Source organism: Dipteris shenzhenensis, chromosome 15 (assembly GCF_047967505.1).
Source record: "Dipteris shenzhenensis isolate YYH24624 ecotype China chromosome 15, Dip_SZ_1.0, whole genome shotgun sequence".
Taxonomy (NCBI): Eukaryota; Viridiplantae; Streptophyta; class Polypodiopsida; order Gleicheniales; family Dipteridaceae; genus Dipteris; species Dipteris shenzhenensis.
Genome location: NC_141610.1, coordinates 49,529,459 through 49,549,887, shown reverse-complemented (window position 1 = coordinate 49,549,887; position 20,429 = coordinate 49,529,459). Strand labels below are relative to the sequence as shown.

At 39.2% G+C, this 20,429-nt stretch overlaps 1 protein-coding gene across 2 annotated transcripts in view; it reads right to left on the bottom strand.

The window, feature by feature from the left end:
- The window catches only part of LOC147893931 (protein CHROMATIN REMODELING 5-like), a 91,173-nt gene that overhangs the window by 50,410 nt on the left and 20,334 nt on the right, over positions 1 to 20,429 (bottom strand). For both annotated transcript variants that reach the window (XM_087386480.1, XM_087386479.1), the window contains exons 6-22: positions 13,206 to 13,289; positions 10,343 to 10,402; positions 9,498 to 9,601; positions 5,815 to 5,866; positions 5,535 to 5,598; positions 5,362 to 5,455; positions 5,144 to 5,231; positions 4,528 to 4,662; positions 3,917 to 4,108; positions 3,714 to 3,781; positions 3,491 to 3,584; positions 3,215 to 3,339; positions 2,900 to 2,963; positions 1,496 to 1,708; positions 1,110 to 1,352; positions 584 to 694; positions 352 to 441 (exon numbers count right to left, since the gene is read on the bottom strand). In XM_087386480.1, coding sequence (XP_087242606.1) covers positions 352 to 441; positions 584 to 694; positions 1,110 to 1,352; positions 1,496 to 1,708; positions 2,900 to 2,963; positions 3,215 to 3,339; positions 3,491 to 3,584; positions 3,714 to 3,781; positions 3,917 to 4,108; positions 4,528 to 4,662; positions 5,144 to 5,231; positions 5,362 to 5,455; positions 5,535 to 5,598; positions 5,815 to 5,866; positions 9,498 to 9,601; positions 10,343 to 10,402; positions 13,206 to 13,289 — 1,881 coding nt within the window. The remainder of the gene's footprint in view (positions 1 to 351; positions 442 to 583; positions 695 to 1,109; positions 1,353 to 1,495; positions 1,709 to 2,899; positions 2,964 to 3,214; positions 3,340 to 3,490; positions 3,585 to 3,713; positions 3,782 to 3,916; positions 4,109 to 4,527; positions 4,663 to 5,143; positions 5,232 to 5,361; positions 5,456 to 5,534; positions 5,599 to 5,814; positions 5,867 to 9,497; positions 9,602 to 10,342; positions 10,403 to 13,205; positions 13,290 to 20,429) is intronic.

Genomic DNA, 20,429 nt, shown 5'->3' with positions numbered 1-20,429 from the left:
ATCCTTCCCTCAGCTGCTAGTCCTTTGCAAGTTACAAGCACAAGACCACCGCATTCACCTCCTCGTACAGAGTTGCCAAACCTGGGAAATCTACGGTAGGGAAATAATGGTCTACCTAATTAGCTTTGAGGCTGTGTACTCAACTAACAAAAATCTGTCCAGGGTTAATGGAGTGAAGTGGGCTAATTGCACATGTTTTCATAGCACTGCTCATGTGGTACTGGCAAACACTCAATGGATTGACTTATCAAAATTCAGTAAGCATTCAACAGATCAGAATAAAGGTATACACCAGTAAATATACAAATTTGCTACACAAGGAACTAATCAAAACTCCTGCAGTCTGCATACCTTGTCAAACAACGATGTCCCCTTCTTAGTCTCTTTTTTCTCTAATCTCCCTTGAGCATTCAACTTCTGGATCACCAAATGGTCAAGAACCTGCACAAAAGATTCAATCTCGAGTCTTTAGGTGGAAATTGAAATCACCCTTTGCTTCTCTGTTATTCTTCAAGCAAAGTTCAAAATTTTACACAGGTTACACGGTAAATCTTCCAACTGTCCATCATTCAGAGTTTCTCACCATCTTTTTCTTAGCACGCTCGAGTATGTCTTCTTCAACACTCTTGCTCGTCACAAACCTGTAGATATTGACTACTTCTTGCTGACCTATTCGATGAGCTCGGCTCATTGCCTATATAAGAAACCATCAAATTGGGCAAATGAGCAGAACTTTTATATCAAATTTCCAAATCTGAGCATAGCACACCTAGGGGAAAAGAATATACAAGACATGATCTTCAAGGTCCTGATACTAGACATTCTTCATGAATCGAGACTATACATGATTCACACAGCTACTCGCTTGACCTAAGCACTTAAAAACTCTCTGATCTAACTGCCTTAACATCCAGCAGCAAAGCATGAAAACAAATCTGGGCAAAGGACAAACAGAACCCGGACAGGCGGGCAATCATAGGAGAGGATATGCAACAGAAAGTAAAGGGCCACCGGGTGAATATGTAAGTAAAACATGCAGACCTAAACCTGTCATTTGGAGCCACTCAAAACCTCACACCAAGGATTGGTGGAAAGTCTATCACACTTACCTGCAAGTCATTCTGGGGATTCCAGTCAGAATCAAAGATTATAACAGTATCAGCCGTTGCGAGATTTATCCCCAAGCCACCAGCCCTGGTTGACAGAAGAAAGCAGAAATCGTCACTTCCAGGTGCATTAAAATGTTCCATTGCTTGATGCCGCAAATCTGCCCGCGTACTGCCATCCAGTCGTTGAAACTGAAAGCCTCTCAGGCTCAAATAATCGGCTAAAATATCCAGCATTTTAACCATCTGAATTACAACAAGATATCTAGTGAGATCGCGCAAAAGATTTCATAGCAGAGCATCCATTCACAAAAAATAAAACCTTGAAAAAGTTGCACTCAGAATTCGCAACAATATTCACACCTCAAGATTGTTACAAGAGAGATAACCTGTGAGAAGATAAGCACGCGATGTCCAGTTTCCCTGAGCCTTGACAGTAGCTTGTCAAGTATCACTAATTTTCCACTGCTTAGCACCAAGCGCTGGACCTTGCTATGGTCATTCATTGTTGCATCCCCTCCATAACCATGATCAGCACTTTCAAAAAGGAAAGGGTGGTTGCAACATTTCTTCAGCTCAACAACAATGTTTAAGAGAGAAACCTGCAAGATGTACCACTCTATTTTATTTTTAAAGAAAGTAAACCCTTGTGGCATGAGCAGCCAAAATGCAGAAAATATTGTGTTATACACATAGCAAAGTTCCCAAAAACCCCTTGCGCTTCCACTAATACAGCAGAAGCATATATCTAGATGAATCGAGGAACATGCCCAAACTCATTCTCTGAAAATACAACAAACAGCGCAGTTTCACGCATGACAGTCACCCATAAGGTCGAAAACAATAAACTCCATCACGCATAGCAGGACTAGCTACTGTGACATACCCACTGACATCATCAACACCCAACAGTGGGTGTAGACCATGCTATAAACAAACATGGTGTAAAGAATTATGGCCTTATCAGTCCAATTCCTTCAGATTCATTCTATTAATTATCACACATTTAAAACCTTAAGTTCACTTTGTTTTTTGCTCTATGGGTGTCAGAGGGAGGCCAATGTTCTCTCTAATTCTTTGCTTGATAGATAGGAACTGTTCCATAATCTACTGTACTATGATTATATGTGGCAGCATAATGAAGATGACCAATCCAGCTGATTACACTTCTAATGGATTTATGCCCTAGCGAGATGGAGAAAATCAACATCTTTCATCAAGCAAGAGATTCCAAATGTGGGGAAACATGGCTTATGGATTTTTCAAGCACTGCCACACCCCATGGAACCTGTCTAGATGGAATCCAGGAACCTGCCCAAACTCATCCTCTAGAAGCAGAACACGTATTCTCATGACAGTATGGGATTGAGACTCCAACCCAGTTTATCACTACCAACGACCGTTTCCTAGCATGCAGGCCTCACATGTCGATATTACGACATGCATGGCTGATTGCTGGGAAATTTATCACTCAACCTGATAATAAAATGCCATGATTGAGCTACTCCTAATGTTTTTCAAGAACCGACTACAGCATAGGCTTTGGCAAAACTAAACTCTCTGCCTCTATTGACCAAGAATGTCATCTCATAAGAATTCCACACAGATTGAAGAACTGCTGAGACATGACTAGACTCATCATTCAAAAGCAAAGATTATAAAAGCAAGTCAGCCAATCCGGCAAGATACAACCGTATATTTTGTGAAAGTTGAAATGTGCACCCATGCATAAAATCGACATGACTACATTGCATTACGTCTGCCATTAGAAATGTCGAGTCAAGAACACACACCTGGTTTCCACGGACACCTTTGTTCAGGTCTTGGAAATTTCTCTCAAGGATCCATTTATAATACCTTCATAAGACAACAGTGCCCCATTTAATGCACAACTTCCTCTATGCAACAGAAGGCATAAAAAGCAGTGCAAATTTGAAGTTCATGCCTATTTTAAACACTGCCCAAAAAAGTTAAAAAAAACCAAAACAATAACTTAACAAGATCACCTCCTCTGCCTTCATCACCAAAGTACAGTGTTTTCCAGACATATCAAAGTCATGAAACAGGCATACATATTAACCGCAGTTCAAGTGTTTGAAGATCTTAACTGTTTTTGCAGAGGGGACATTTCAACACGCAGAATACGCTCTATCTTTGGAGGTAAGGATTTTTCTACATCCTTGATAACCCTTCGCAAAAGATGGGGGCGGAGCTCCTTATGCAAGTTTGCAAGCTGCCAAAAGCAGAAAACTGGTGCTCAGAAACCTTCAAACTCCTTTTACATACATCCCAATCAACACCAGCACAGAATTAATGGAAGGCTCATTATGTAAGTCAACACCTTTTGCTGCAAAAGAACAGCTACAGAATATTTTCATACTTACCTCAACTTCATTGAAAGAATTCAGATTTTTATATCTTTCGACAAACTCATCCCTGTTCTTGAACTTTTCAGTATCAAGAAAATGCAAGAGAGCCCTAAATGGGAAAAATAAGGAATCAGCCTCCAAAGAGTACAATCAAGTTCCTTGGAAAAAAAAGGACAACATAAATAAATTTGCATAAGATCAATAGAGTCTCAATCATCTCAACGGGAAAAAGACTAACCAAAGTTCCTCGACGCTGTTCTGCAAAGGTGTGCCAGTGATAAGAAGTTTGTTTTTTGTGCTGAACTCCTGCATCATTCATCGGGTAAGCTCGAAGACACACAAAAAAAAGTCACTCTGTATAGCAACTTTTAGAGAAAAATCCTTATCATCACATTTTCAACAAATTGAAAGAAAAAACGACCCTCGAAGCACATGACTTACAGACAGTGTTGTGTAGAGAGATGCTTCACTATTTTTCAACCGATGTGCCTCATCAACCATCAAATAGATCCACTTTATCTTCGACAAAACAATTTTGTCTTTCAATACGACCTCATATGTAGTCAATAAAGCATTTAACTTGATTGGGCGGCCGCTTTTCTTCTGTGTATAAAACTCAAAATTCTGGCATACCTGCTCAATCATGTTAAGCATGTTATTGGCAACAGTATGCATGAAAGTCATATACAAACCATAAACCCAATATTTACAGAAATGCATGCATTTAATGAATGGTCATCATTGTCACACATAGAGGCAAGAAAGAGTCTGCAAACTCAATGGCCTGAGCCATAGTAATTCAAGAAGAACAGTCTCATTTATGCAAATATACAGACCAAGAGTGAAACATGTTCTATAGAGAATCAGGCGAATTTCAAGCAAATAACTACCATCAGTAATAGTATTTCTGTGGAGTAAGCGCGTATACCAATTTTCCAGTAAGATCTACAAGTGCAGAGAAGGCCAGCTGTGCACAGTACTTAAAACATAGTTCTACATTCTGCATAATGTTCCAAATATACGATATACCAGTGACTACCTCCCATAAATACCTCACGACTGGCACGATTGCCAACGTACACCACAACATTCATGTCTGGCAGCCATTTTCGAAACTCTTTTGCCCAATTAGTGATAGTGGAGAGGGGAACAACTACAAGAAAAGGACCAGGAATTTGTTGGGCATTCTGCAATACAATAACTTTGATATCAGGTCCCTGTCATTCCTGAAGCTGTATCCAATTGCAAAAAAGAAAGAACTATGAAAATCCCCAAATAATAAAACTACCACCTAAAAAAGCACGGCATTTCAAATCCATGCAACTCCAAATATTGATTGTAAAACCAACAGACGTCCCGTGAACTCAAGCCAATCAGAGCAACCACACCTTAAACCAATGCCTTACTATACAGACACAGGGCCCTGTGGCAGTATATATGAAAACGGACTAAATCTTTTCCGTTCCAAGAATACTCTTTCTTGAAGACTGTAAGACAGAATCTTACACACAAAATTAATCTCAGGAGTCAGAGAAACCAACATTCCATCCCAGAGATTCATTCTTCTTTACAAAATTCTCTCTTAAACATTTCAGAGCATAATTTCACTGTGAAAAACCCACATAAATAGCAAAATCAAGTTAATCAAACGACAATTTTATTAATTACCTGCAGAAACCCAAGCATCGAAACTGACTGGACAGTTTTTCCAAGCCCCATTTCATCAGCAAGTATCACATTGGTATCATTTTTCCAGCTGGTACATCCCAAGCAAACAGTAGATATTAAGCACAGATTACAAAGACAAAAAGGCTCCTATTTTGGGGACTACAAGCTTAAGGCCTGAAATCCCTAATAAGAGGCATAACATGGGGGACACAAAAGACCTGTTCATCAGAAAGTTTAATCCTTCAAGTTGATAATCTCGCAATTTGCCACCTTTCAACCACTCAGGTTGCTCCTCAAACTTCCGCAAAGTTGCTGCACACACTTATCAGCTTCAATGTAATGGCATAAGATTAACAGTCAATACATGGCGCATTAAAAAAAGAGAAAATACCTTTCCCTTTTTTCCTTTGAGAATCTACCAACTTCCCCTGAACACTCATTGCAACTTCACGGGCCTGTAAATATTACAAACCACAATAGGAGAAATTTTCAAATCCTTATCAAGAATTAAGATATCAAAGTAGCACATCAAGATCTATTTCATTCATATTTAGCCACTGGGCATCCAGATAGTGTACAAGTGAGGGGAAGCACATCACTGTTTGCAACTAAAGAGATCACAGCATAAGAAAAGGCAACCCTCTGATAGCAGACAGAGAGTGCATATATACCTTGTACTCGTCTATTGCATCTTGAGCAAACGATATGTCAATATCCTTCTCCCTGTAGGGATAAAGTCAAAATCGTAAACCTTTAATCAGACCACAATCCTTGGGGGGAAATTACAGAGTACTGTTTCAGTTACACGATTTTAATGAAAACTGAGAAAGGGTCAGAGGGAAATATGGCCCAGAATTTAGATACAACAGTCTGATCGAGCTACCTTTTAACTTCATGTACATTGTGCATATAATCTTTTGCAACATGCCATATAAATTCCTGCAACTCCACTGCGACCTTGCATGCATGCATTCATGTACGTGTATATGCACGTGTGTGCATGCAAGGCACTACCATGCGAAAAAAGGACAGGTAAAACATCCGATCTGCGATGTCTATTTTTAGACCCTTGCACCTGAACAACTTTTCAGCCTAGTCTTTGCCCAAGCAATCCCCAAGATGAGCACAAAAATGTATCCATCTATTTATTATTCATAAGTCTGCCTGTCAATTACATCGTTTGTGTTTACAAATTAAAAATATATGTATTTAACATACATGGCAACGTGGTAAGAGGAGTAAGAGGTGCAAATGTATGAGACACTAAATTCTTATTTTTAGAGGTGTAGCACGGGCTGGGCTGTACAGGCAAAAAGCCCAAGTCTGAACATAGACGTTATGTCAGCTAGTGTGATCTGAGCATCTGTCCTCTGTCGAATGTACCACGTCTTGGTCTCGAGGTCTCTACCTCGTCTGCTATCTGTGATTACGGGGGCAATATGCTCTGCCTGGAAGAACTCCATGGTCACACTCTGAGATGAGTCTGGTAAGGCCTCCCGCTCTTGTCTTTGCGATTTGATGAGACACTCTCTATATCAGATCGCCTGGCGAGGCACCTCTCGTCTGGCTATGAAAGAAGTCTGGAAAGGGGCCCAAACCCGTCCCTGAAGAGGCAGTGGTATCGTCCGTGGATCTCGTAGTAGACTAGGCAACGGAAGGCGAAGTGCTCCTCTGACTCGATCTCACAATAGCGTGCAGATACAACTCTCCCTAGGGTTCCCCTCCGCTTGTCAACTCTCGATACGGAGCCGGTGTGATGAAACATGGAGCTGCCCAATGACAATCCTGAGCGAGTGTGGTAGGTGGATTTGAGTGTACCCCGGCAGGTCAATGAAACCCTCCTCAAAGGCCACTCAAGCGAGAGAGAGAGAGAGAGAGAGAGAGAGAGAGAGAGAGAGAGAGAGATTTTATTAGAGTCTTCGGAAGACTGATGGGTCTATGAGACTGAAAGAAAACCTGATACAAATCACAGTAAGGGTGGAGCTACTGAAACGAGCATCATCACCCATGCTGAATCCTAAGTGGGAAACATCACTTCACGGTTGCATACTACTACTATATATATACTTTCAATATATCCAATTTTACAAATTAAATTTTAATAAATCAAGCGAAAGAACAAACAAAAGAAGGGAGTCTTTAAGCAAATTTAAACAAAATTATGAGTAAATGAGAAAAATAAAAATAAAAATAACACAGTAAGTAGAGCTACACTTATTTTTTCATCAATGCCCAAAGCATAGGATGTGATCCTACTTTTGAAAGACTTAGGAATATCTCGAGTAAAGCCAATGCTTACTATGCTTTCAAAACCCAACATGAACAACAAAAACTTCAAAAGAAAAAAGGAAGAAACAAAGCAAAAAATAATAAAAAGACATATGAGCGAGTGAGCGAGCGAGCGAGAGAGAGAGAGAGAGACTTAAATTAGGTTAATATCAAAAACAAAAGAAACACTAATGCTAACACGAGGAAACAAAGATAAACCAACACACACATTAAAAAACAAGTGAGTACAAGTACTCGTGAGCATTGCCTTAAGTTCAGCCAGATGCAAACAATTGTCAAGACAAATGGATGATGCAACCGCTTGCAAATGCAAAAAGATTTGCAATGTGTGTGTGTGTGTGTGTGTGTGTGTGTGTGTGTGTGAGAGAGAGAGAGAGAGAGTTCTTAAAAAAAGAAAGTGTGTGTGAGTGAGTGTGTGTGTGTGTGTGAGAGAGAGAGAGAGAGAACCAAAATAGAAGGGGGCCACTTGGCAACAAAGTGTGTGGGACACTTTTTAACAAAACTATGAGTGTGTGGGCAGTGCTAACAAAAGAAACACCAAGGCAAACACGAAGAGACAGTCACTATCATTATTTTAATTAGTTGATTATTTAATTATTTATTTTAAATTGAAAACAATAATAATAAGGGGGTGGGAAAAAACCAAAACTAAACAGGTACCTAAGAGCACATGACCTCTAAAAAGAAACAAACTTAAGAACTAAAACAAAAATGGGCTTTGAAGCTCCCCACTTTGGGTCTTCAAGGATTCTAAACATTCTCCAAAGCGGAAATTGCAAAGATACAATTACTAAGTTTAGAAATAAAGGCACTCTTACTTGTGGAAAGACGAGACTCTATATTTAGCCATGTTAGAGATGTGAGTCAATGTGAGGCATTTGTATGATATTCAACACAGTTACTCGGGTAGTTGTCATTTAGCATAGATATCAACCTCTAAACCTAAAGAAGATTGAGTAATGCTAAGATTTGATCGTACAATTAAGTCCACAAAACGCTCAAGGATAAACTTCTTCACCGAAAGAATTTTGATCTTTGTACATAAAATCTATAACATTTGGAACGTCTCGGACAAATAGTATCTACAAATCTCCCAACCTAACTAAGTTTATGAAGAATGATTGGAAAAGTCTCACAAGAGATCAATCGTTGCATAAACTCAAATTCATAAGTAAAAAGCTGGGAGTTTGCCAAGAAAACAGCACAATTAGTGCCCATCAGAATACAAATGCTTGGTTGAAATAAAGAGTCTCCTAGAGTTATGAATACGATACTTAGCATGCATTCCTATGCGACTGTGCATAAGTACTATGAATACGATAGTAGCATGTATAACTTGGGTGGTATGAATAGGACTAAGAGAGTGAGAACTACAAAAATATTCACTTCTGAGACATCTTATCTAGAAAATAATCCTTCCAAAATTAGTCGTAGCTAGTTCGCATCTACTTCAAGCATTTTTTAAAACAAAAGGTACCACATGCATGTCTCATTTATTGGCACTTTTTCACCATATATTATGCATGCTCTTCTATGACTTACAAGTTATGATAGTACCTTATCTAGGTCTAACCATAAAAACGGCCTTGAAATCTCCTACAAGCAAGAAGCAAGGAAGATATTGGCAAGCTAAAAGTAAAACTCGCGTTTTACAAGCCTAGTCATGCCCACTTTCAGCACTACATCAAGGAACTAAAAATTTGGGAGCTCATTGCCTCTGTCGGTTTAAATGGTACCAAGAAGGATACACAATGTTCGTATGCAAGAGTCCAAGTATGGAAAAAGTTTTTTAAGTAAAACTAAAATTTGACCTTGACAGTGAATGTTGAAAGGGAGAAGAGAACCGACATAAACAATCACTCTTTTTTTTTCAATATGTACTTGACTCTCTTGAATTATGAGACTTCGATTGTATAACAAATGCAAAGCCGTTTGTGGAAAATAGGTTTAAAGATATGAACCCCTCAATATCGCAATAGGTTTAAAGATATGAACCCCCCAATATCGCTTGAACCACATACGCATCAAATTTAGCAAGGACCTTTTCGAAGAAATGTAGAAATACCATGTTGATTCCGAATATGAAAGGCCTTTCCATTTCACCAGGTACTCTTGAAATTCCTCCCCATTATCATTCCTTGAGGTTCTATCAGCAAAAACTCTTTCCACCTACAAGTGTAAAGGTTTAGAATGTCGTAAAATAGCATCCCCAGTTAAAATCTAGTGAACCAGTATTTACCCTAAAAACCAATGAGCTAATTGTCACCAAGCACTATGCAAAGAATTTGAAAAAAGACATTGGATGATCAAAAGTAAGATCGGTAATAACATGCCTCAATCTACCTTTCCATAGATTTTTCTCTTACCTAAAACTTTGAAACAAATTCAGGCAAGGCCATCTATAAATGTTCAGCATGTGATGAAATTAAGTAGCAGTAAAAAGTTCACACCTTGAGAATCAATGATCCATGACTAAAGAACACGAAATTGCAACCAAAGAGACATTAAGAGCATTTAGGGACAGCAGTTGAAGTAAAATTTAAAATTAAAATATTGTAATAAAAAAGTCAATCACAAATTTAGCAAGACAAAACTTGAATGTGAAAGCCACATGTCTATGGAACCCCTTTACTTGCAAATAAGGTTTGCTAAACCCATAGGAGATTATCTACCATACGACATCAAGAGAGAACTACTACTTCAAAATTGACTTTTCGCATGCACAAAACAAGTCATCTATCAAGTTCGAATTTAATGCAAAACATAGAACAACCATGTGAACTTTATCAAATGTACCAAATCTCTTTTGACCAATCACACACAAAGCATTTTAAGTGTTCTTGGAACATTTCTAGCCATAATGTCATAATTGAAATAATAGTTACTTGAAATTAGCCAACAATGACACACCTGTCGATATTGCTTTAATAAATCAAGCTCCATTTCCTTGCTAACATCATGCACTTCTGCCTGCAAGACCATAGCGTGAAAATCAAAATCATGGGAATATTGGAAACCCAACTCTCTACATGGTAATTTCACAATATTCAACAAAATTAAACACCCACTAGTGACCAAGAAACAAGATTGACAATAAGAGATTGAACACTAACTTTCTCAAAACCTACCCTTATGCTACATACAAGGCATCCTTGTTGAAGCTATCAAAGCGCACACAATTGCCACAAAAACCTTGTGAAGAGCTGATTTTGTTTAAAAGATGCAAAGCAACTATTACCGTCTGACAATCGCAATCATACTAACATACCATCAATAATTTAGATGAATCAAAGACAATGTGCCAAGCTCCTCACGTTTTTAAAAATAACAAATAGAATTTTTCACATTATGATGGTTACCCAAAAGGTTACAACCTATCCACTCACACCACAAACTGTCTATGATGATATCTGCACCTCGTGTCTTCCACATATGACACACTTGGGATGTCTCCCAATTCTACAATGTCAACAATAAGATTGTTTCTCTGGGTTCATGTTAGTACCAAATCTATGTGTTATTAGCACCAGCACTTTGTCCATTGTCCCTAGGAGTTGGACACTAGCGAGTTGGCACGTACATGATTTCCACAATCGGGATCGCCAACAACTACAGCGCTGAACTTACCGCAAGAGTTGCAAAGAGCCCTTTTGAGCATTTAATGGGTATTCTTACGCTAACAACCTGGAGTCTGAAAAGGACAAGGAGGGCCCTTCGTTGTCATGCCTTCCTCGAAGCAAACTATCTTCACCATCAAGGGCCAAGACCCTTATCGAGGGACGAGTTCCCCAAGGTACCAAAGAGTCGGTTTCTCCTTCAAGAAACGCCGTCACGATGGTCTCTTGAACAATAAAGCAACTCTTAACTAGGCGAATCGGCCATTCACAAGAGGGATTCAATCAATACTCTACCTGGCACGAGAATGTTAGACCACTTTCCCATAGTATTGCATCTGGAACAACCACGATAGGGGCTCAAGTGAGGAATCCACATGCATTGTTTAGAGGTCCAATAAGCCATCGCACAGATTTGGCGGGTGGAGATCACCCCCCCTCCCCTTCAAACATGGATGGGCTAGCTAGATGAACAATGCTATCCAGCAAAGCAACTTGGAGCTACAATCCATCGCATTGCAACACAATTTCACCAAGAGAGAGAGAGAGAGAGAGAGAGAGAGAGAGAGAGGACGAGGGAAGAGGGGGGGGGGGGGGGTCCAAGACAGACCTTAGCCTCTGCTGGGAGATTTCAGAAAGCACGAGCCAACCTCTTGAAGGCTAACAGACAGATATGAGAGCGCCATACTACAAGCCATGGAGATAACAGCACTCAAAGTACTCGTATCACTTCTCCAATGTGAGTTGGGTGCCAACAAGGAGACAAATGACACGGCAGCTCTTTCAAACCACGGACCCCGCATTGGCAAGGTCCCATCTCCAACGATTAGGAGACAAGGGAGGCCGAATTCACTAAAACCCACAAGATATCTTCGAGTTGAGTACCTCCTTTTATCGATAGCTCTTTCAAGCAAAGAGGGAGATCCTTGAGATGCAATCTACCAAAGAAGTCTGGGCCCACAACCCTTATATGGTCACCTTGGGCATTATGGCACATTTGGAAGCCCTCAAGGGTCTTTCTACACAAAATGCCTGCGGAAGGATGGTTTATCCCCGATATTCTTTCGCTACTTCTAGGATCACATTAGCACTCCCCTACACTTTTGTCTCGGGGCTGCTCCCCAGTCCTTGCTAGCTAGACGCTAGATTTGCCTAATCCTGAAAGCGACAAATCGAGCTAACATATGCCACTAATGCTCGATCACATTCACAAGCTTGGCTTTTAGGACCAAGGGTGAGAGGGATTTGTGCACTTTACACAAACACAAGCAACCTCAACCAGATTCACAAAGCGCGTGAAGGGGGGGGGGGCACTCTGGGGAGGCCTTCTCACTCTCACGCTGAGTGTGACAAGGCTGCCCTGAGACAAACATACACAAAAAGAGAGAGATGTTTGTATTGTTCATGTACAACTCCCAAGTACCATTTGGTGATGACAACGAAGTTTAAAGAAGTGTCATCAGCCATTCCTTTTCTTGTCATACACATAGCTGAACAAATATATACCTAGATGAATCCAGGAACATTCCCAAACTCATCCTCTAAAAACACAACAAAGTGCAGTTTCAATCTCACGATAGTCACTCATAAGATTGAAAACCATAACTCCATCACGCATAGCAGGAACTAGCTACTATGACATCCCCACTGACATCATCAGCGCCCAACAGTGGGTGTAGACCATAGTATAAAAGTATGCTCTCACACATACAAATCCACACACCCACACATACTTGAGCATCCATTTATACAAAACCTTCAATTTGACACTATTGAAAAACAAAATAACCTTGGAAAAAACTATACATGGGCTTTGTCTAATAATGAAAAACTATACATGGGCTTTGTCTAATAATGTAGTGCTTCATAAGACTAGAATGGAAAAGAAGAAAACTGGGAACAAAGAGAATAAGGAAGAAGGAAGGCAAGTAATGAGAGGGGGCAACAGGGGGAGAGAGAGAGAGCGAGAAAGAGAGAGAGAGAGAGAGAGAGAGAGAGAGAGAGAGAGAGAGAGGAATTGATAAAGTAAGAAAAGAAATTGTAGACATGTCTTAAAGTAGGTATTTCAATGCACTCTTAAATATTACATCAAACTTGTATCTATAACAACATATGACCACGAGCACGAATGTTAGTCTTCAAGACTTAGAAACTGTTACCTCTTCACGAGAAAGCGCTTGCCTCTTGCTCCTGTCTTCCTCAATCTTCTTCGTATAATTTATTACCTTTTTGAACCCACTCAACTGCAAAATGGACGCGATCTAGTCAATTACACGCTTTTGGAAATTTATTATTTCACTCAACTGTGCAACAAACAAAAACCTCTCCCTACCCCTCCCCCTCCCCTCTCTCCACATTATCCATGACTACAAGGTTAGCAACCATCACGAGGGAGCATGACTAACAAGGAATTAACATGCAAGACCAGTACAAACAGCCAAAAGACTTGGAAGGTGGAAGGATCCAATACGTTGGAACAATTGTGGCTGACATATGGTTCAACATTTATCAAATCCAAGAAAGATGCAAATCATAGAGGCAGAGAATTTATGCCTGAAGAACAAGCAGCATCCATGTCTGCAAAGTTAGCCGCCCTCACAAGCACCAAGGAATTAACAAGCATAATCCATGACTGTGAAGTTAGTTGCCGGCCTTAGCAACAAGGAATTAACAAGCCAGCCCCGCACAAAAGAATGGATAAATTGGAATAAGCAGCTCTAATATGTTGCAACAGAGTGATAGAAGCACATGTGACTGATCAACTGTGGAAGCCTTTCAAATTCACATGGAGGAAATTCAACGAAAGAGTCGAATCACGTAGTGTAAAATCTTAAAGTTATTTATATTGGAGTACATATACCTTCAAAGGACTAGAATGTATCTAATCTTATAGATACCTTTGTAAGACTAGAATATATCCAATCGTACAAATTTAGATTTTTTGTTGTTCTACAGTCCAAAAACCTACACAGAAAATAAAAGAGAAAATGAAAGAGAAGAAAAAAGAGGTAACAAAATCTTTTGAAAAACAAAAGGAAGACATACTTAACAAGCAAAGCAACACTTATGTCGTCATCGGTGCCCAAGCATAAGCAGCTATACTAGGTTTCTAAAGACCCACGGAGTCTCTTGGGAAAACCCAGTGCTTACTAAAACAAATAAGCAAAAAGAGAACGAAAACAAGAAATAAAGAACAGAAGAAGATATTTAAAACATAAAAAACTAAATGAACCCCTTACACTTATGTACTGCTTCATACAAAGATGCAAATTTACATTCCTAACTTAGAAAGCACATGCATAGTCAATCAAACTCTCTTTTGAAACTAAAAGAAAAACGAGCTATTCAGCTCCCCGCTTTTTGTTTTCAGCTTATGTTCAATCATTCTAAACATGTAGTGGTACAAAGGCAAGAAAATCTATGAAATTGGGAAGAAATGACTCCATATTTTGCCAAATCAGAGATGTTTGAGTCAATGTGAGGCTTTTTTATAATGTGTAAATCAGTATATTCAGGTTGTTCACGTTAATCATATAGATCAACCTCTAATCCTAAAGTAGATTGAGAAAGTCAAGATCTAAGAAAACACAAGAATCCCCTTTTGAAGTGCAATTCAGTTCACAAGAGTCACGAGGATAGATTCCTTATCCAAAAGCACAAGCATCTTTGTACATAAAGTCTTGAAAGTCAAGAACATCTCGTACAAATAAATCATCTATAAACACCGAGCTTGGCTAAGCTTATGTAAAATGATAGGGCAGATATGGATAGAAATAAGACGTTGCATAAACTTAAATTCATAAGTGAAAAGATAAACATTTGCTAAAAAGACAGCACGATGAGTGCCCATAGGGATTCCTATAATTTGTTGAAACAAAGAATCACCTATTGCGATGTAAATATTATCTAAAAGAAAATCTATCCAAGAGCAAACAATTTCAACATTTACTACCTTTGTGTATCTTTCTTTTGAGAATCAATGTCATGATCTTTAATATTTAGACACAAGAAGTCAAAACATAAAGCTGTTTTCTCAACTTTTAGCACTTTGCATATGTCTTTGTCAAATCTTAGCTTAAAAACTTCAGCCATTAGCTTTTTGATTCTAACCTTCAAATCTTTCAGCTCGATCCTTGTATAAAGCGTAGTAAAATCATAGGTTTGAAGGAGAATAGGAGACTCTTTTTCCTGAATGCTTCGAGAGGAATTTAAAAACTTTACAATAGGAATCACTCTACAGAGTCACTTAAAATCCAGCTTGAATGCGAGGAGACATCTGCCTCGTTTAACAAGTCCCTCCAAAGTTCATGGACACTAGGCAACATGGCTTTGAAGCAGTACCATAGCCACTTAGAGACATCTGTCAAAGTAGTCTCACAAGCAGTTGAGTTTTGTGAAACTTCCAAGCAGCACAAAGAAAAGGGATACTTGGATTGCAAACAAACCTTGAGGACTTGCAGAAACTCAGGTGTTTTGAGATCACATCCTTTTGAGAAACTAAGGCAGGGGGTGTAAGTTTTGGTAGACGAGTTCACTTCTCTCAAAAGACATTCTAAGTAAAACTTTTTTGCAAATAAAAACAAAGTTATTGGAACATTTGTCCATATAAGAAATGACAAATTTCCTAAGAAATTTTTAAGTAGAGTTTCATCTTCTTTTGAAAAAAGGTTACTTTGCTTAGAGCAATTAACGGAGGGGACTTCTAGTTTCCAAGCAACTTTTTTCAAAATCTTCCCTTTCCATTCTGATAAGGTATTTTGAACTCCTAAACTTTCTTCTATTCGCAAAGCAAACTTTTGAGATTCCCTTATCAATAGCTTTTAAAAGGCAAGACTCTTTAAAAGAGTACATATATCGAGATGAATCCAGGAACATTCCCAAACTCATCCTCTAAAAACACAACATAGTGCACTTTCAATCTCACGAGAGTCACTCATAAGATTGAAAACCATAAACTCCATCACGCATAGCAAGGACTAGCTACTATGACATCCCCACTGACATCATCAGCGCCCAATAGTGGGTGTAGACCATAGTATAAAAGTATGCTCTCACACATACAAATCCACACACCCACACATACTTGAGCATCCATTTATACAAAGTCTTCGTACTGAGTTTCTGTCGGCACTCCAGAGGTGAAGGGCAAACTCAGCCATGACGAAGGCTAGCACTAAAGGAGAAGGCTAATCAAAAAGTAGTACAAATCTCTTCATTCAAGCTGCAACTACTTGTGAAGTCTAAACGATTTCATTTTAGTCTCTCCCAAACGAGCATCTAAATCTAAATCTAGCTGATAGGGCAACGCACCATTTAAGATAGAAAGAATCATCGCAATACCAGCAGGCCTTTCATAAAAGAGTACAATCTAAATTTCGTGCCTTTCATAAAAGGGTCTCTTAAGTTACTAGAAAGCAAACTTGAAGTATCAGCTGTGACTACATGTCCTAAATCAGCAATAAAGCTTTTGAATCTCTTACTTTTACAAGAACAAGGTTCTCTAAGGATAGAAGATTTTGAATGATCTAAAAGCCTTTTACCTATCTCTCCATATATATACCTTTGTAAGACCAATCGTACAAGTTCAGATTTGTGTTCCAAAAAAGTTAAACAGTTAATCACCACTTGGACAAAAATTCAGAGAACTTGCATGTCCGCTAAGGTGATAGAAAAATATACCTTTGTAAGACTAGAATATATCCAATCGAACAAATTCAGATTTTTGTTCTAGAGTCCGAAATTTGAAGAAGATTTTAGTGTTGGGGCTTATGCCTTTTGTCCTAAAGTTTTTACATACTTCCATAGTTACGACTAGATGCTTCCAAATTCTCCATAGTTGAAAAGTATACCTTTGTAAGACTAGAATATATCCAATCTTACGAATTGAATTTTTTTTTAAACATGTGAAAAAACAAAGGAAAGAAGGGAATTTGTAATTTACTTTAAACAAAGGTATACGTAAATAAGAAAAATAAAATAAAGATAACCTAGTAAGCAAAGTTGTGGTTATGTTCTCATTACCAAACCATAAATCGTCATCTGGGTTTTAAAACATTTTATTTCAGTATCATATATATTTTTCACATGTATGGATTCAGTGTGAGCATGTGTGTGACGACGGGCTACGATTTAAATCAGCAACCTTGATATAGTAACTAGTGTCACCTTTCCATTGTAACAATCCATCATCATCTAATGATGTTAGTTAGGTCAACCTATTGCACATGGTACATATTCCCAATATTGGAATTACTAAGACATGCCTAAATTGGTATCACTTTCTACCCAGTCATGTATTAATTTACCGTTCTAGATCCAAAACAAGTTGAAAAGTGGGAGGACAAAGATGCGCAAACCTTGCAATGATCATAGTGACTATAAGGGATTCCAACAACTCCACACATCAAAAATACGGATGTCTGGTGAAGCATGGACCATTCTAAAAGATCTATATGAATAATGAGACGAACAATTCATCACGGATCCTATCCCTCCAAGAATGGAGGAAGGGGATATCAAGTACATGACGAAGGCGAATGTGGTAAAGGATCAGCTGGCAACAGTCGACAACAACGAGGACTTAAGCCAACCAGCAATTATGTGGTTCTTGGGATACTTCCAAGAAGTCGTTACCATGACATCACGAGAGAAGACCAGCCATGGGGTCGGTAGCTCAATATTGAAGATATTGGTTGTTGCCAACAAGTATCAACATTAGCACTCAGCAAACAGTTCTTTGTTGTCGGTGTACTCTGCCAAATTATCTTTCAAATCCAGAGAGACTCACTGGATCGAGGATGCTTGGTACTTCAGGGATACTAGCACATATAGGATCACTTACAACACCAATGTGGAGCTCAGAGGATTTTATGACTCTGATTGGCCAGGTGGAGTACAAGGCTACTTGTATTGCAACTTGCGAGACGCATGAACTACGCGTTCCAATGAAAGAATGCCTGTAACTTTTTATGCACACAACAGAGAGAGAGAGAGAGAGACACACACACACACACACACACAGAGATTGATTGTGATTGTTTGTTTGTTTGTGTGTGTGTGTATGTGTGTGTGTGAGAGAGAGAGAGAGATTGATTGTGATTGTGTGTGTGTGTGTGTGTGTGTGTGTGTGTGTGTGTGTGTGTTCATTATGCAACAAGGGGTTTTTTTCAGGTAATCATGACTGATGAAGAGCATAAACAGATTTTGTTCGAGCATTCTCCTCTCTTTTATGGACAACAAATTGTCCATGTGTTGCCTTGGTCCCCTACCAAGGATTATTAGGCTTTTATTCGACACAGCGGTCCTGTATGGGTAGAAGTGGTCAATTTTCCCCAATGCTTGTCTTCTCTTCTACCAAAAATTGCAGCTTCCATTGGTAAGGTGGTTTGTCCACCGAGACCAAATGGCAATTCAAACTGATTTTGTGTTTTGTGGGACATTGATAATCCAACTCCAAAATCTTATTCTGTTACACTCAATAATGTTTCGATGGGCAGTGTCTTTTATAAGTTGAGATGGGGTTTATTTGCAGATGCATGCTTTGAATGTAAGAAATTTGGACACCTCGGTTCCCAATGCCCTTTACGTGTTCCCAAAATGCCATTGGAGGCTGAATCTCTCCCGCTTCAGAATAAGAATTCTAATGCCTCTTCTGTGATGAAGAATAAGAGCATTCGACAGCTTTTTGTTGAAAAAGAAAAAGGCAAAACGCAGGTTGCATCGAATGGTAATACTCCTAAATCTGTGCCCTTTCCATCTCAACCTCAGGTGGGGGGAAAAAGTTTGACTGAAGCATGGCAAACTCCTAGAAAAGTTATCTCGCCTAGGAGACCTTTGCCTTCCAGGACTTGGAAAAGTGCATCTTCCAAGGAAAAAACTCCTGAAGAGAATTTTGGAATTGGTATTACTTGGGCTGCTATGACTGTGAATCGTACTCTATTTCCAAAAGAGGAAGTTGCTGCCCTCTTGTCTTCTCCTCAAGCTGATTCTTCCTCTCAAGGGAGAGGCCCAAGTGTTGAGGTGGAAATGCAATCATAGACAGTTTTTAAGTTGCTATACATACTTGTCTTATATCTGTAAATATGCTTGATCATACCAAACATGTTACTCTCAATGTACAGGGTATGTGTGATGGTAGAAAATGAAAATATGTGTGGATGTAACCAACACATGTATGCGGGTCAGACTAGACACTTTGCTGGTTATTACATTTTTTATGCTGGGAAACACTCTTTCTCGGGGGTAGCATTCTTGGTAAAGCATGATCTTCAGCCGCTTGTGGCCCTTGGGCCTCAATGATCATCAAGGCAGATGGATTATCATACAATGCCTCATTCAAGGAGAGAGTTTTGAATTTGCCTTAGTTTATGCTCCGCAATCTTCACGCAATAGGGATTTGATTTGGGATGCTATGCAAACTTATCCATGGAGACACTATGCTTTCATCTGTAGTGACTTCAATAACGCTCCACAACCGGGAGATAATACCTCAGATAACACTCATATGTTAGCCTCTGAAAAGCAAGCATGGTCTCAATTTTTGCTTCAGCTTAGTTTGGTTGAGCTCTGGAAGGAATTACAACCCATGCTGCCGAGCTACACCTTGTAGCATAATGCCCAATCTTCTTATCAGGCACGCTTGGATAGACGGTATCAAGTTGATCCGCAGCATTGTGATAATTTTACTGGTAAACTTTGGATTGGTCATGCCTTCACACATTCGGATCATGCGCCTCGTTGGTTAAGGCTCTCCCTACATGCTTTTCCAGATGACAGATTGCCTTGCAAAAGGCTACTACTCATAAATAATAGTTATTTGGAGCATGTTGATTCTAAAGCAATGGTTTGTGATGTCATTCAGCCACTTTCTCATCAGACACATATAGATCTTGATTATGCATGGATGGCTTTTATTGCCAGAATGCAAGCTGCTATTCGAGATTATGGCAAATCTCATAAAGCAATACAGGAGACTCTTGCTCATGCCAAATACGCTTGCCAGGATTTGACAGAGCTTGGTCATCTTCGGCCTTTGTCTTCAGAAGAAAAATGTTGCTATGCCAAGATAGATTTTGTCTCCAATATAATGATAAAAGAAAGCTCATTAAATGGTAAACACACCCTTGACAGAAAGCTTTTGTTGATAAAAGCTTGCATTACAAGCGACAAGCAGGAAATATTTGCCAGATACGGATGCCTCATGGTGCCTGGTCTTCATCTCGCTCAGAACTTGCTGCTGCCTGAGTAGTGCAACACTTCTCCTTTAATTTTGGGCATGGGCATGTGAATCCTCCTCCTCCTCAGATTGTGTCTGCACGGTAACTTCTATTACAGCATGTCCAACCTATTCTTTCAGCTACACAAGCTTTGGAACTCAAAAGCCC